At 46.1% G+C, this 14,551-nt stretch overlaps 4 protein-coding genes across 4 annotated transcripts; 3 read left to right on the top strand and 1 right to left on the bottom strand.

Moving 5' to 3' along the window:
* Window positions 1-3,431: 3,431 nt before the first annotated feature.
* On the top strand, window positions 3,432-8,994 carry LOC128722481 (uncharacterized). The gene is made up of 4 exons (XM_053816146.1): window positions 3,432-3,546; window positions 3,642-3,731; window positions 6,340-6,786; window positions 6,869-8,994. Exons 1-4 carry the CDS (start codon window positions 3,432-3,434, stop codon window positions 7,159-7,161), a joined length of 945 nt encoding a protein of 314 aa, XP_053672121.1. The 3' UTR covers window positions 7,162-8,994.
* A 1,505-nt stretch (window positions 8,995-10,499) lies between these two features.
* On the top strand, window positions 10,500-11,086 carry LOC128727093 (uncharacterized). Its single transcript, XM_053820962.1, has 3 exons — window positions 10,500-10,526; window positions 10,607-10,707; window positions 10,779-11,086. The coding sequence occupies exons 2-3, from the start codon at window positions 10,614-10,616 to the stop codon at window positions 11,084-11,086; spliced, it is 402 nt and encodes a 133-aa protein (XP_053676937.1). The 5' UTR covers window positions 10,500-10,526; window positions 10,607-10,613.
* Window positions 11,087-11,236: 150 nt separating this feature from the next.
* LOC128724901 (uncharacterized) lies at window positions 11,237-12,076 on the bottom strand. Its single transcript, XM_053818622.1, has 3 exons — window positions 11,922-12,076; window positions 11,748-11,836; window positions 11,237-11,679 (listed from the first exon to the last, which is right to left on the bottom strand). The coding sequence occupies exons 1-3, from the start codon at window positions 12,074-12,076 to the stop codon at window positions 11,237-11,239; spliced, it is 687 nt and encodes a 228-aa protein (XP_053674597.1).
* A 1,421-nt stretch (window positions 12,077-13,497) lies between these two features.
* LOC128726518 (iodotyrosine deiodinase) lies at window positions 13,498-14,508 on the top strand. Its single transcript, XM_053820333.1, has 2 exons — window positions 13,498-13,711; window positions 13,778-14,508. The coding sequence occupies exons 1-2, from the start codon at window positions 13,498-13,500 to the stop codon at window positions 14,506-14,508; spliced, it is 945 nt and encodes a 314-aa protein (XP_053676308.1).
* The last annotated feature ends 43 nt before the right edge of the window (window positions 14,509-14,551 follow it).

The raw sequence follows: 14,551 nt of genomic DNA, 5'->3' as shown, positions 1-14,551 counted from the left end.
GCTATCTTATCGTAAACCCATTTTGGGTGCACTCTAAATAGGTGTGTTCTTCCCGTATCGGAAACTCCAGAATATGCGAACGAGTGCGATGTGTACTGCCATTGGCAAAAAAAAACAAGCTACACTCCCTCGAAACAAACAACCACAACCCGGACAATCCGCATTGTTCCAAGCTCTTCCCACTTGAAAGGAAGGCCAATTAGTCTCGCATGAAATCTACCAATACTCGCCTGCCTGTGGACGACTGCGGCGAAGTAGTGTGTAGTCCAGGGAAAATTGCTCTACCGCATACGATATTCTAATGAGAAACCGTTCCCCATACTGCAGCACCAACACCTCACCCGTTCGTCTTGGCCGGTCATTTGCTGCTCTGTCATTGCAGTCGTTTTTTTTCTCCTCTCTTTATTGCGCCGTGCAATTCCTTCTCGGAAACTGTTCCACACGCAAACACGCGTCTACCGGTGGCGGGGGTGTTGATGGGGGCGCATGGAAATGCATACAGTGCATCTGCAACACTGCAGCGCGTTTGGGATGGCAAAGTGCATACGTTTTGATGTGACTCCTGCACGCCTTATCGCCGGTTTTTGTTGCCACCGATTTAGGGTAGTTGGAAATGGGTCAACGATTAGGAAGAGGGAGACTTAAAACAAAACAAAACTATCCCAATTATCGTGCAAGAAAATACGAGGCCACACGCAGTGTTAAACTACGTCGTAGAAAAAACGAAAAGAAAATACTTCATCGATTGCGTAAAAGCGTGAATTTTGGATTTAACTTCATTCAGCTCCACACAAATGGCAAAGAATCGGGGGCAAACAATGGCAGTTTGGAGGGAACAAATAGAGCAAACAATTTCACATTCTAGGCAGAGAGAGAGAGAGAAAGAAATACAGAGAGAAGCAGGATAAAATCGCATGGACCGTTTGGTGTGGAGTTTCCGCCTGGTCCAACGGTGCGTAATTTATTCCATATTTAAGAGACATTCTCCTCCTCCCTTCATGGAGAATGTGAGCTGGGAATTACGCAATACGTTTTTAGTTTCCGCCCATTAGCATAATTGTTTCGCGTTTGAAATCGACAAAATAAACGCTTACAATTGTGCGCAATCCAAGAACAATGTAATAGAGGCTCGCTCTCGACTGGGCTATCGATATGGTGATAATTTATTCTTGTTGGTAATAAGGCTTCCGAAAAGAAGCAAATTGCTTACAAAAGCTTTATGTTAAGTTGAATGTGATTTTTTCACGAATTTTTTCTTCCAATCGGGTTCCACTTTATGCATCGATTATTTCGACATTTTAATTTTATACAATAGTATCATTACAGTCACTTAAAAATACGACTAACAGGGGCATCTCACCGACACCCGTTTTAATTGCATAATATAGCGAGAACACCTTCAAAACTACCATTTTATTGCAACACCGTCGTGCAGGTCATATTCGCTTGCCCAACAGTTTCGTTACAAGTCGAAGATCAGCCTGTCTACAGTCGGACGTTTAATAATTGCTCTCGGACAGAAGTAATGGCAATGAATAAGAAACCATTTGGTAGTTCCCTCTAACAAAGTTTGCCTAGTTAACGAGTCCGAAGGGTGGTTCTGAAATGGATAGTAGACGGCAAGGGCAAAACCCTAACCTACATCTCATGATCGCTCCCTCCCATGGAGATGGTGCAGATTAATTGCGTTATTAAAGATTCACCTTGCGAGGCATATATGGCCGAGTGGGTGTGCGTGTGTGTGCCAAGTAGACGTGGGTGTCCAAGAAATGGTGTCATCATCATCATCATCAACAGTACGAACAACACATTGGTCGTACTTCCGTTAGGTGGTCAACATCGGCGACATTCGACGCCGCCCGCTGATGGTGACGAGAACGAAGGGTGATGAGTTCATGAAAATGAGCTCTAACAATCCCCGGTTCCGTTGAGCCCTCATTTCGATGACAGATGCTCCGGTGTTGAGATGTCAAGTCGGCTTCGGAGAGTACATTTTTAACTCCTAAACGGAAAGGGGCGATATTGCCCAACAAACCCCCATCCCCAGCTACACTCATCAGACTGGCGGCTTTACATTGTGCGCTTTAAATGCGACAACAGGTTGCATTGTATCCGCTCCCAAGTCTATCGTTTGTGCTGCTGTGGTAGTGCGGTTGTACCACAACGGGGATGAAGGAATACCGATTGATGTCGATTGACATTTGAACGATTGAACGATTTCCCTTCCCACGTGGCAGTTTTCCCCACCACAACACCTCGGTTTGTTAAATGCACTTGCCGTGGGGTGCGAAAAATGCTATTGTCAAGCAGGATGGATGATGATATTTGTCGAAGTCTGTTTTATCGATCGTGTTACTCGTTTCCTAAAACCAATTACAGCCTCTTAGTTGGGAGATCCTCTAGCTTTAACACGTGTTAGATATGACTCGATGGAAGTTTATTTGAATGAAATATTGATTTGCGATCGATAGTCGCTGCTGAAATATGTTTGTTCAATCATCCATTACGTATTCAAATGTGTTTATGTCGACTATTAATCACAACCTAAAGATCATCGACGAACTAACGGTTGATGATGAAAGCAGATAGGAATCCGCTCTAATCCAACCTTGTGTTGCACGATTGACATGCCGCTGAAAATTGAATTTCATTTCACCCTCTTTTTTGTTGGACGTTTTAAACCACGCTGCTAACAGGTAGCAGACACATATCCGTGTCGTTCCGATACCGTTTACCCTCGATGCAATCTACGATGGTACTGGAATTTTAATTACTTTCCTAAACTAGTACCGCGATCGCTTCTACGGAGCTGTACAGCTCTACAAAACGTCACTTGCCGTGAGTCATTGCGGCACAAGCGAACGTGTATGGGACAAAACAGCAAGCAGTCGGTAGTAGGAAATGCACTTTCTTTGCCTTCCGTCCCGCGCACACGAACCAGGCACGCGCCTTTAATCGTTTGTCTCATCAGTAATTCACTTTCCGTCCGTCCACTGATGCCCTTCATCGACGGGGGCGGCTTGTGTGAGAAAGAGAAGAACCCCGAAGAGAGTTTGTCTTCGCGAACCCGTTAATTGATTTGTCTCTCTTTCTTCGTTTTTACTTTCCAGTGGTGACCTTATCGCAACCATTCCAAAACCGGTCAGTGTCTTTTTCCATCCCTAATCGAGCCGAGCCACGGCTGGACCCCGTAATTAGTCCTGCTTGTAACAAAATCACGGACACGGACAGAAAGGAACGCGTGCGTGTCTCGACGCCTTCACCAGAGCTGCCTCTGGGGCGGTTCGGGGATCGTGGCAAGCAAGCCAGAACGCCAAGGCAGTGGCACGAGATGCGACAGCAGTCGCGTGGACAACTAGCGGACAGAAACGATCTCTACCAGCAGCCCTACCATCACCAGCAGTACCATCAGTACCAGCAGCAGCTCCAGCATGGCTGGAATTAAGCCGAACGTGTACGCCGTGATAGTGACCTCGGTGGGGTTCCTCTGTCTGGTCATCAGCGCGACGGCCGTTGGCGTGCCGGTATGGGCGTACTACGAGGGACGTGGAATAGGTCAGTAAACTAGACATCCAGCGCACTGGACGTTCATGTCCACCAAGGCGATGAATGATTATATGTATTGCGTGTTTGCTTTGCAGAGGATCGCGGCTATTTTGGTCCGTGGCAGAAATGTCAAGTGCTCAGCTACCGGGAACGGTGCGGTGACGTTGGTCGGTTCAAACCGGAAGGTAAGTCCCACAGATGTGTTTAGGGATTCTTTCATTAGTTGGATGTGTAGTACTTCATTTGATTTTAATCTCTTGATTGATTAGTCATATTATTCTCGTAATCATCTGTTACTTTACTAATTCTCAAGAGGTTGATGCTCAAAAGTGCATCTCATCTCTAATTCGACAAGGATAATTAGAGCATAATCAAATTGATCGCTATACACCTTATGGTGATGCTTTGAAAAACTTAAATTTGATCAAACGATCGAGAGACGATGTTTTGTGTGTCCGTAATTTCGGTTGGTTATGCTAGGCAGATTGATCCTTTGATCATTCTATTATCTTAAACCCAATTGGCCAGTCAATGGTTCGAATCATTACACGCTGTTGTAAAATCCGAGAAAAAGAGTGTGATACTGTCAGTTTGTCGATCGGCTGGTCGATTTATTTCTTATAATTAGAAACAGTATTTTTTGCTATTCCACATAAACCTCACTCTTACGCGGCGAGGTGATCGTTTTGGAAGATATCATTCGCTGATATTCACACGGTTGAGTTGAGCGCAACATCTTGACACACAAAATTGGACGTTTTCAGCGTCTACTGGAACCCTTCAACGATTCCTGGATGGGTGAATGCCGTTATCAGTTGATGAGCCCACTTGGGCTGGTCGCGTGGCACCATATGACCGGCATCGCGCACCAATACCTCCAACAGACCAAATGCCAGTTTAAAATAAGCCGCAATCTCGCCATCAAACTCCAGAATACCCCTTGGGACGGTCCGGTAGTAGTTGGCCCCGTTGTACTGCAACATCTGCAGGTAGTTCACCATCATCGGGTACGCACAAATGATGTCGAGCTGCCCGTTGTAGAACATGATTCGGTAGTACTGCAGCAGCTCGGCAATCCACGGTGCCACACTCGCAAACACGTCATCCTCCAGAAATTTCTGGACCAGGTTCTCCTGATCAAGATCATGGAAAGGTTGATCACCAACGTGTATGGCTCGCCGTGTTTCGTCGAGCTCTAAGAAACCGATCAAATTTATCCCATTCGCCATGTTCTCGGTCGTTCGCAGATAGTTGTAGTACGACTCGAAACCACTCACGTTGCGGAAGAATGATCCTCCACCATTTGCGTCCCCATCGAGCAGGTCGTCCATAAGCGTAAACGCGCACCGATAGTTTCCCTTGGCGATGCAGTCCGCGACACTCTGCTCGTCTTGTTCGAACCGGTCCAGAGCGTTACTATCAATCAATCCCAGCTGATACAGATATTCGCCGTAGCTGAGCTGGTTCACTGGATCACTGAATCCGTTGCCGATCGCCATACCTACCATGTTGATCCTGTCCACTGCAGCCATTCCAGGTTCGTTGTTCTTCCGATGGATCGTGTAGCCAAGAGCGGGCACGTACTTACCAGCGTACGATTCACCCGTGATGTAAAATGGCAGCCCTTGCAACTCAGGAAACAACCGTAGAAACTGCACCAGTGCCGTGTACAACTGCTCCCCGACCTGGATCTGATTGCGGGCGTACCCATCCGGGCTATCGGTGAAGCTGAATCCCGTCCCAACCGGGTTGTCCACGTACAGCAGATTGTGGTTTTCGTACCACGAGTGTTCCCGCTTAGCCGCAATGAGCTCATTCGTTATCCAGAACGGTCCGTTCTCCTCGAACAGCCCGAAAAGGGATGACGCACCAGGACCACCTTGCAGCCACAGGATAAGTGGGGCTGTCGTACGGTTAGCTTTCGCCGGGAAGTACCAGAAGTACAGGTTGGAGTTGTACCGCTTGTCGACGGTTAGGAAGCCAGCGTATGATTCAAAACCACGGATGCGACTGTGCTGAACCCGAGCCGCCCTTTGACCCTCCGCTATCTTGCCTGCCTCGATGAAGGGCGTCAGGAGTAGTGGCTCACCGTTATTTCCTTGCTTTGGAGGTGTCGTATTGGATTGCGACGGATCTTGCCGTCCAGTAGACAACGGACGCCAGAATTTTTCATACGGATTGATGAACAACCCGCCGGTGCACTCGAAGAAGAGCAACATCACCACGCACAGTGGAAACGATGGAAACATCTTGATTTGACAATGCGCCAGGACACAACAAGCCACTTGCCTCGAATCGGGAACGTTAACTGATTGTGGCGAAGTAAGATTGGGAATCACGACCCCAGCTTCTGCGCTCCCCTTATCGGACAAAGGGAAATAGAGAGAGAGAGAGAGCAAGATTCTCGAATTATGCTACGGGTGTGCGCCATGACGGTTGATCGTTAAAGTGCATTTCGTTTTAAACGGAACCAGCTCACTTAATGCTACGTCACAGACGTCAAGAACTCCCTGGGGTAATCGGTCAGCATCCGTACGGTTAGGAACTGATACAAGGGGACGTGATTAAGTGGGAAAAGTGTACAATGTCTTATAGGCATTCAAAATATTAAGAGTATCTGAAATCTGAATGTTCAAGCTTTGTACATAGATCAGATTAGAAGATCGTATGATCAAATGAAGTACTTTTAAGGCGTTTAGATTAAGTTTAGAACTCGTATGGATGGATCGTTAATGGGAATATTGAACGAATATTGTTTTCTTCCCGGTCTCACGTTTCAATTATTCTCCACAGCGGTGGTATTTGTGAGCGGATTGCTGGCCGTCGGAGCATGCATCCTGTTTGGCATCTTCTGCATCCTGAGCATCATCCAGATCGCCATGATTTCGTCTCGGGATCGTGTCTGCATGAGCTACAAGGCACTAGTAATGCTGAAGCTGGTAGCAACGGTGCTCGCCTCCGGGCTGTCGATAGCGGCCGCGATCTTGTTTGCACTACAAACCGACGACAACGCCCGAGGTTACCACATCACCCGGGGCATCTCCTTCTATCTGCAGGTTCTCGTGACGGCTTTGTCCCTCGCGTTGCTTGCCCTAGCCGCTTACGATCGCATCCTCACGAAACGGCCCGACGGTGATCCAACGATGCTGTCGAATGCCACCTCGAACGGCCGTGGAACAGGTCGCACCGGTTCCACCTACAACAACCCTGGCTTCCGGGAAACGTCACACAATCCGAACGGTAAGGGTAAAAAAATGGAACTACATCGTACCTTTCCTATGGTCAAACATTAATACTTTGTTTTTTGTTTCCTCCCTTGCAGGAATAGCAGTGACGGATTCCTCCGGCCGACCCTACTCTTCCGGAATGAACGGTAGCATGCAGTCGGTGAACACCACCGTCACGACCGTCTCAAACGGTTCGACGATCGGTTCCGGTTCCGTCACGAGGACACCGCTGCGTTCGAGCCTTAAGAAACCACGGCCACCAAACTCGACGACAGACGGGTTGGGCATTCGCAATCCGGGCTACTCCGGTGGTAACCAATCACCCCGGATGCAGCGAAACGGCAGTGTTAAAAAGGTACGCATCCAAACGCACAGTACGGACGTTTGAAAGCAGAGAAACATGTGAGAGAAACGTGCTAGCTGAAGAGTAGCAATCAAAGGAAGAAAAAAACTACTAACAAACGATAGATTTCTGTCTCTCGTACCCAAGCATATTCCGTCCAGAATGTTTGAAAAACATGCTTAGCGAATTAGTAGTGTCCTGTTGGTCTCGAGAAGAGCGAGCGTGAAACAGCACCAACGGATCAATCGAATCGTACTGATTGTAAATATAGTATTTATGCGAATGATTTCGCAGCAAACTAATGCCTTTCCTCCCCCCCCTCCCCCGCCGTCCTTGTCGCCGTTAAACAATCCATATTAGCGATAATCGAGCCGATAACGGCAAGACATATTGGCGCGTATCATAAGAGGGGAGGTTAGAATGCCATGGAGATCACGATCTAATCAGAGCAGTGGCGAACTTTATTGTTTCCCCGCCAAGACACACGATCCCTGTTCTCACCGTCCGTTGACCGAACAGTATGAGGACCAAATTTACACAGTTTGCCTTACACTTTTATTATCTGTGAGCACTTTTCGAAAAGCAGTCCCTCGAATATATAAGTATGTATATCTTAGCACAGACTCTATTTCCATTCGTTGTTAAGAGCAAGTCGTAATCTCAGCATTTTGTCTCATGTTCGTAAGAAGTGTAATGCCGTTCTGCACCTCGAAGCATAGCAGTTAGCAGACAATGAGAGAAAGATCCTCCTGGAAATGGTTCGGGACGGACTCACGCGGCGTTATATCGGTACAAACACAATCACTCTACGGCCTTTCTCGTTTGCCGGCACACGCCGTTTTGCCGCTATAGGCGCACTGCAGATCTGTATTACAGTGGTGTGTATGTTTTAAAACTTTTATAGATATCTAAGGCACAGCTAGGTAATAATTATGGTCTTCCAAGGTTGTTAGTAGATAGTTCCATTTAAAGGCACGTCCACACCGCAAACTTCATTCCGTCCGAAGCGAGAAGAAGGCTCACGTTAAGCTAGCATAATTGTAGTGTTTCGCCGCGTTGTTACTACTAGATTCCAATTCCAGCAACGCCCATTCCAATCAGTTTTTAAATTCGTAACTTCACCATCTCAATCCCCCAACAGGGAGGAAGCGTTTGTGTTAGAGAGTATAGTCAGTGCGATGCTGTGTTTCGCATTGGCTCAATTTTTTTATATTTTTAAGTGCAAAGCAATATTAAAAACGCTGTTACTAACGTTGCATACCATCGCTCCATGCAGAGACGCATTGCAAACGGGTAGGAACGGAACATACTTTTAAACGATCAAAATCAGATTAATTAGATAAAAAAACTCGATCACAAAACTGAGTTTGAGAGAAGAGGTAGCAATAAGAGCATAGCAAAAAAAATCTTGAATCTTGGCTTTGAAAAACTGATGCAAATCATGCACAACAAACACGCACTATCTACTCGTCTAGAACCTTATTTCCTTCACTTTCTCCATTTATACACAAATGAACGAACGAATGTATGTATGTATGTGCGTGTGTATGTGTACTGTGGCTGATGTACGTGCGAATGTGAATAAGCAGAGCTTTTTGTATCTAAGTTTATACAAACAAAATTTATTTTATAAATAATTTCTCATCTCTATCCTCACGCAGTTTTAAAAGGTCTCGTGCCACTTTCTAAACCGAGCGAAGGACATTCCGTTCTGTGATTCATTCAAAATGAATTTCTTAATTGCTGTCTTTTTTACTTGATCGTGTCGTATAGCATATATCATTTTCCTTTGAAGTTATGTTGAGTGCAAAGAAATATGGCATACACACCGTTTCCGTTATAGAATAAAGCAAAAAGTTCACTGCATTAGCAAGAAACGCCGAGGGAGGAAACCCCGAAGTTGAAACAAACTGTAGCTTTCGGTGGAGTTTATCTATGATGACGAAAACATATTGAAAGAAATCAGCAATGGGTTCGAGATTTCATATCAATTCTGCTTTATTTGCCACGTCCCAGACTAACGTACATACAATCTGGATGATGAATAACGTGTAACTATCCACTTCTGCTGATGGTGTGGCCTTATAGCACCTCAAGGATTCTTTAAACCGTCTCCTACATTTTTTTCGTCCACTTTTTCAGGTAAAAACCACGATTGATAAGAAACTCTTGGATACACCGCAATGGATGGAATAACAGCAGTCTAAACTCAGAGCTCTAAAGCCCGGTTAACTCGGCTGGTCATACGAAGGTTGGTAGTTTTGTTTTATGATTCAAGAACTCATAGCGACATGTGAGAAACTTAGAGAGGCGTTATAGCAATTTTATCACCGGAACAAATCGGTTCTTTAAGTTACTACCAACGTGCAGTATGCTTGATGTGAATCGTGCTGCAGAACTTGATATTGGTTTGTAGTTCTTTTTAAATTATTGCCTCGCCAAATATGTTTCTCATTTTAAAACCAGATTTCCAATACACCGCGTGTTGTGTGATTAAAACCGGGTAACTGTTAACGAAACCGAATCCTCGATACTTTTTTATTCTCCCGGGCACGTGTGTACATTTGTAATGCATTTTAACGAGGTACTTTATTAACGTTATGCCCTGAGTGTAGGAGGATTCGTTTTTAGCATCATGCGTGCACATCAGTGTTTCTACGTTCTGGGTAGCCTGGTGCTGGTTCTATCCAAAACGACGCATTTTGCTTCTCTGCCGAACATTTGCGGCACATTACGAAAGCGAAGCATCTGTACAGGAACGTGGACTCGTGGCGTGTTTTCTTCGTGTCATTTTTATCTTCTGCTTCGCGAGTTAATCTTTCTACGTACGTCTGTGAAAATGTAATATAAATAGGCATTCTTTCACCATTAGAGCATTGTTTAACGTAAACCCCGTCTTGATCGCACAGTTCTCACCTGAAAAGTTTCAATTTCGTCTACGCCACTGGTACTGGAGGTTGCGACCTGTCCGGCGGTCGTGTTCGTTAGGGACGGCACATTTTCTACTGGATCGGCTTCTTTTTGAGTTGTGTTTTGCTTCCCATCGCAAGAAAAACATTTACCTATGCAGCGAAACTTAAGCTTGTTCATTATGTAGCTAAAAATTAACGCACGGAGTACAGCAGGTCGTCGCTCTCAAGAATACGTTTTTAGTATTTAATTCTGACAGGCTGTCAATTCAGTACATCGCACTGACAGTTGGCAGAACGTACGGAGCATATTCACAAAAAAAACGTGGGCTTCGGTCGAAATAATCGTGCAACTGTTGCCTCTCGTTTTAAAATGTTTCGAAATATGTTCAATCGTCTTAGTTTTAGTTGCCTGAAAAGGAACCCCGAAAATCGTGATGAAATTGGGCAAAATTCACATTATATTTCGGCAGGCTCGGAGTTGAATTCGGCTGTATTCGGGTGAGTTAAATATGGCGTGCTGCTGGAATCGTGTGCAGATGTCAAGATCCGCGTGTTTTTGGATTTCTTTACCAAATTAGCGATGGAATGGATCCTATTCCGTGCGGAAGTAAGCAAGGCGACGAAAATGCATCTAAAAAGGCGGCAGCTTTCCTTATTGCGCACGAATTGAAGGAAAAAGGTAGTCGACATCTTCAAAGCAGGTCACTTTTTATCTGGAGGTTTGAACGGTTATGATTTGATACTTTTCAGAGCGCGGTCAGAATGGAAAGAACGCTGACGAATCGTTTGAAATGAAGGAGATTCGGAAAAGTAATGCCAGCGATTCTCCGAGTGTCCTGATACTACAGAAGGAGCAAGGGTTTGTTCTCATCGGATTCATTCGCTCTGCAGCAAATGGAGTCCCTATTGTGATTCCGGTGGAAGAGGGCGACTCAACGTCGTTGAAATCGTTAGATCTTATTGCAAACGAACCGGGTACCATATGCATTTATTATGAATCGAAAAGCCGTCACATTGAGTTGCGTGGACGCTTTCTGGACGAGGAGTACATCATATAGAAGTTGAGCATTTTTCTATACCTCATAATGCCATGAAATTCATCTTTTTTTTATTTATGCAAAATAAAAATTTTGATTGATTTGTATTTCGAACAATTCATTGATATTCCTGCTTAAATATTATAAAATAAACACTTAGCCGCTGCTAGTTTAAACGGCAGTTTCCAAGTATGACGAAGTCATTTCGGTATGACCGGTCTGTTTCCAGGAAATCTTTTTCAAGCATTTGGTCTTCATGGATTCCTCCAACATGGCGGGCTGTGAAACCGGTGCCGCGTTCAGTGACCATTTCGTTGAACCAGTAGGGAAAACTGACGGCAAGGACGTGACTCGTCGTAGGTGTTGGGCGTTTTCTTGCACCTTCGTAGTGTATACTGGACAACATATGGCATTGTCTGATGCCGGAAAGAGCAGTGAATTTTGCTGATGCACATCAACCGTGCAGGTTTGTTTCCCAGATTCTAACGAATGCATCACTATTGATGTATCGCCACGGTCATCGCTGAGTCGGGATTCGCCCCGTTCAAGCTCCAAAAGTTGTTTCAAACGCCGCCGTTGTTGCACTGTCTGGTGTCTGTTGTATAAGCCATGTTCTACTAGGGAGGATGATGAAAAATCGTATTATATAACTGTAAATCACTAGCCGTACAGTACAGCGTACCTTTCAGCATCTGTTTCAAGGCCATCTGCTCAGTTTTATCGTCCACGCTATTGTCGGACATGAAACGCCCCAGTATCCTTCTGGGTAAACTACAAAAAAAAACGCAATATGGTAATGACTTCACCGATACAAAGCAGCGGTCGAATGTTCAACATCCAGAGCGGCACACATTACCTTTGGTGGCGCGGTGTATCTGGCGTCCAGCTGCCCTGATCGAAGACCGCAAACTCGGCAGCGGACACCTTTGGCCTTCCGATACAGGAACCCCAGCGCAGGTTGTGACACTTTTTGCGCTGGTTAGCGAACCAAACATGGCACCCCGAAAACATTGTACAACTTGCAAGCCCAAAAAAACCGCACACGCCACTAGGATCTCGCCAGGTGAGTTAGTACCACCAGAATGAAAGAGAGCTGGACGATGTGTGTTTGGGTTGCATGGCCTGCTGTGGTTAAAGGAAGGTATCCATTTCTCTTTCGCACTTTCGGCTTATCTTTGCTCCCTTATTCGTTCTAAGTGATCTATTCTGTAGACGTGATTGAACAGGAACAATCGTTGTCCACACGTGCCAGTATCGAATGGAACGCGAAAGGTAAGGTGTATTTGGCAAAAAGGCGGACGAATGCTAGCAAACGATTCCTCGAATTGCCAATACACTGTAAATTGTACAAAGGAGCAAATTTGGCCGGTGTTGAGTTCAAGTGGTAAATAAATGTGTGCAATAATGTGAAAAAATGGATTGTCAGTGCCTGTTACCAGTGAATAACAGTTTTAATACCGATCAAAGTATAAGCATTTCGTGAATTTCTTGTTTTGATTGCTTCAACCTACTTTACAGTTAAACCTGTATGTTTCATTGGAGAAGAATCGTCTTATTTAGGAGGTGTCAGTATTTTTTTTATTAGAAAATGATCACATTCATGTTTATATTTATTTCGAAGTTAAAGTGAGAATTAAATCTCGGTTTCGTGCCGGTTTTTAATGAAATGATTCATTGACATAAACATTGAGCCTAACCTTTTCAGCAGAACAGTCCTTTTTCCGGGCTTCCACCATAATTTAACGACACTCCTTGTGAACCATCCATTCCAAAATGGTAACGAGTTGCGTGCTATCCTCTATCGGTTCACCTGCTAAAGCTGCCCGATACTTAGTATCTATCAAAGCTTAAACACCCTGTAAGTTCGCACATGCCAAAGCCCTCGCGATCTCTATTATTTCCTTCGCGGGGTGTATTTGCCGCCTTTCCAATTACGACAGCGGTCGGTCGAGTCACACTATCATCATCATCATCATCAGCGGTGAGTATCATCGGCATCAGCATTTGCATCGGTAAGCTGGGCATGCCCATAGTTCTGACCCGTGCCCTTGTCCCACAGACGGGTACGCGGGGGGTTTTGCACAGCGCCACCAAAACCTTCTCTAATGCGCCCATTCAGTTTCACGGTCGTGCCGGTGATGCACGCGAACTGGCGAGGAGGGATCAGCAGGCGGTGTAATGCTAGATAAGGATAGGCGGTCGAGTAAGCGTTGTAAAAACGAGTCTGGCAGAGAGAGATAGAGGATCGTAGGTGGGGAGCAACCTACCAAAAGGGGGGGCGGCACAATCGATGATAATGGAAGGGACTAGCTTGCCGAGCTTCACCGACCATTTCCAGTCCGTAAAGCAGCCCCGTACGGCAAAGATCTGTTTGCACGCACAGGAGAATAGGAATATTTAGTTAAAGTGCATTTTGATCTGTCCCCACAGCAATGGCTTCATATTTGGAGGATCTCGTGGATTCGCTCATCAGCAGCTCGGCACTGGTTGCCTATTGGAATTACATCTTCCCGGTGCTGGTGGGCTTGTATCTAGCCATCTCGTTGTATGACAAGCACCGGTACGGACGGAATAAGAAGCTACGTATTACCGAGGCAGCGAGTGGGCAGAAGGATGGGAAGCTGGACGGTATCGAGTACGTTGGAGGTGAGTTAGAAAGGACACCCAGGTGGGACTCGTTGAATAACGTTTTATAATTACAATCCTTCGCAGAGCTGGAACACGCTGATTACGATCCGATGCCGGCTTTGGAGGAAAAGCCTCACATTCCGTACGCCGGTGCTACCGTCACACTGGCGAAGGATCCTCTGGAAGCGGCTGACCGGTTTTATGCGATCGCGAATGATCGACGAAGTGTGCGCAAGTTTAGCTCCCGGCCAGTAGAGGCGGCCATTGTCGAGCGGTGTATCCAGGCAGCGGGAACGGCACCGAGCGGGGCCCACACGGAACCGTGGACGTTTTGTCTCGTGTCAGATGCGACCATCAAAGAGAACATCCGGGAAATCATCGAAGCGGAAGAGTTCGTCAACTACACGCAACGGATGGCGAAACAGTGGGTGACCGATTTGCGGCCGATTCGGACGAACCACGTCAAGGAGTATCTGACCGAGGCGCCCTACCTGATACTGGTGTTCAAGCAGACGTATGGCTACAAATCCGCTCCGGGAGGGGATGATGCTGGCGGTGCTGCGAAAAAGCAGCATTATTACAACGAAATCTCGACCTCGATTGCGACCGGAATGCTGCTGTGTGCATTGCAAAGTGCTGGGTTGAGTTCGCTCGTGACGACACCGCTGAACTGTGGACCTGCCCTTCGATTGCTGCTGGAACGGCCTCCGAACGAGAAGCTGCTTGTGCTGTTGCCGGTGGGCTATCCGGCGGACGACTGCACGGTGCCAGATCTGCACCGGAAACCGCTGAACGACATTCTGGTACGGTACTAACCGCGAAGGACGATCCTGGTTGCCGGGTTGATCATGAAAATGT

This window comes from Anopheles nili, chromosome 3, assembly GCF_943737925.1.
Source record: "Anopheles nili chromosome 3, idAnoNiliSN_F5_01, whole genome shotgun sequence".
Taxonomy (NCBI): Eukaryota; Metazoa; Arthropoda; class Insecta; order Diptera; family Culicidae; genus Anopheles; species Anopheles nili.
The sequence above is the reverse complement of the archived record's forward strand: the minus strand, read 5'-3'. Positions and strand labels throughout refer to the sequence as shown.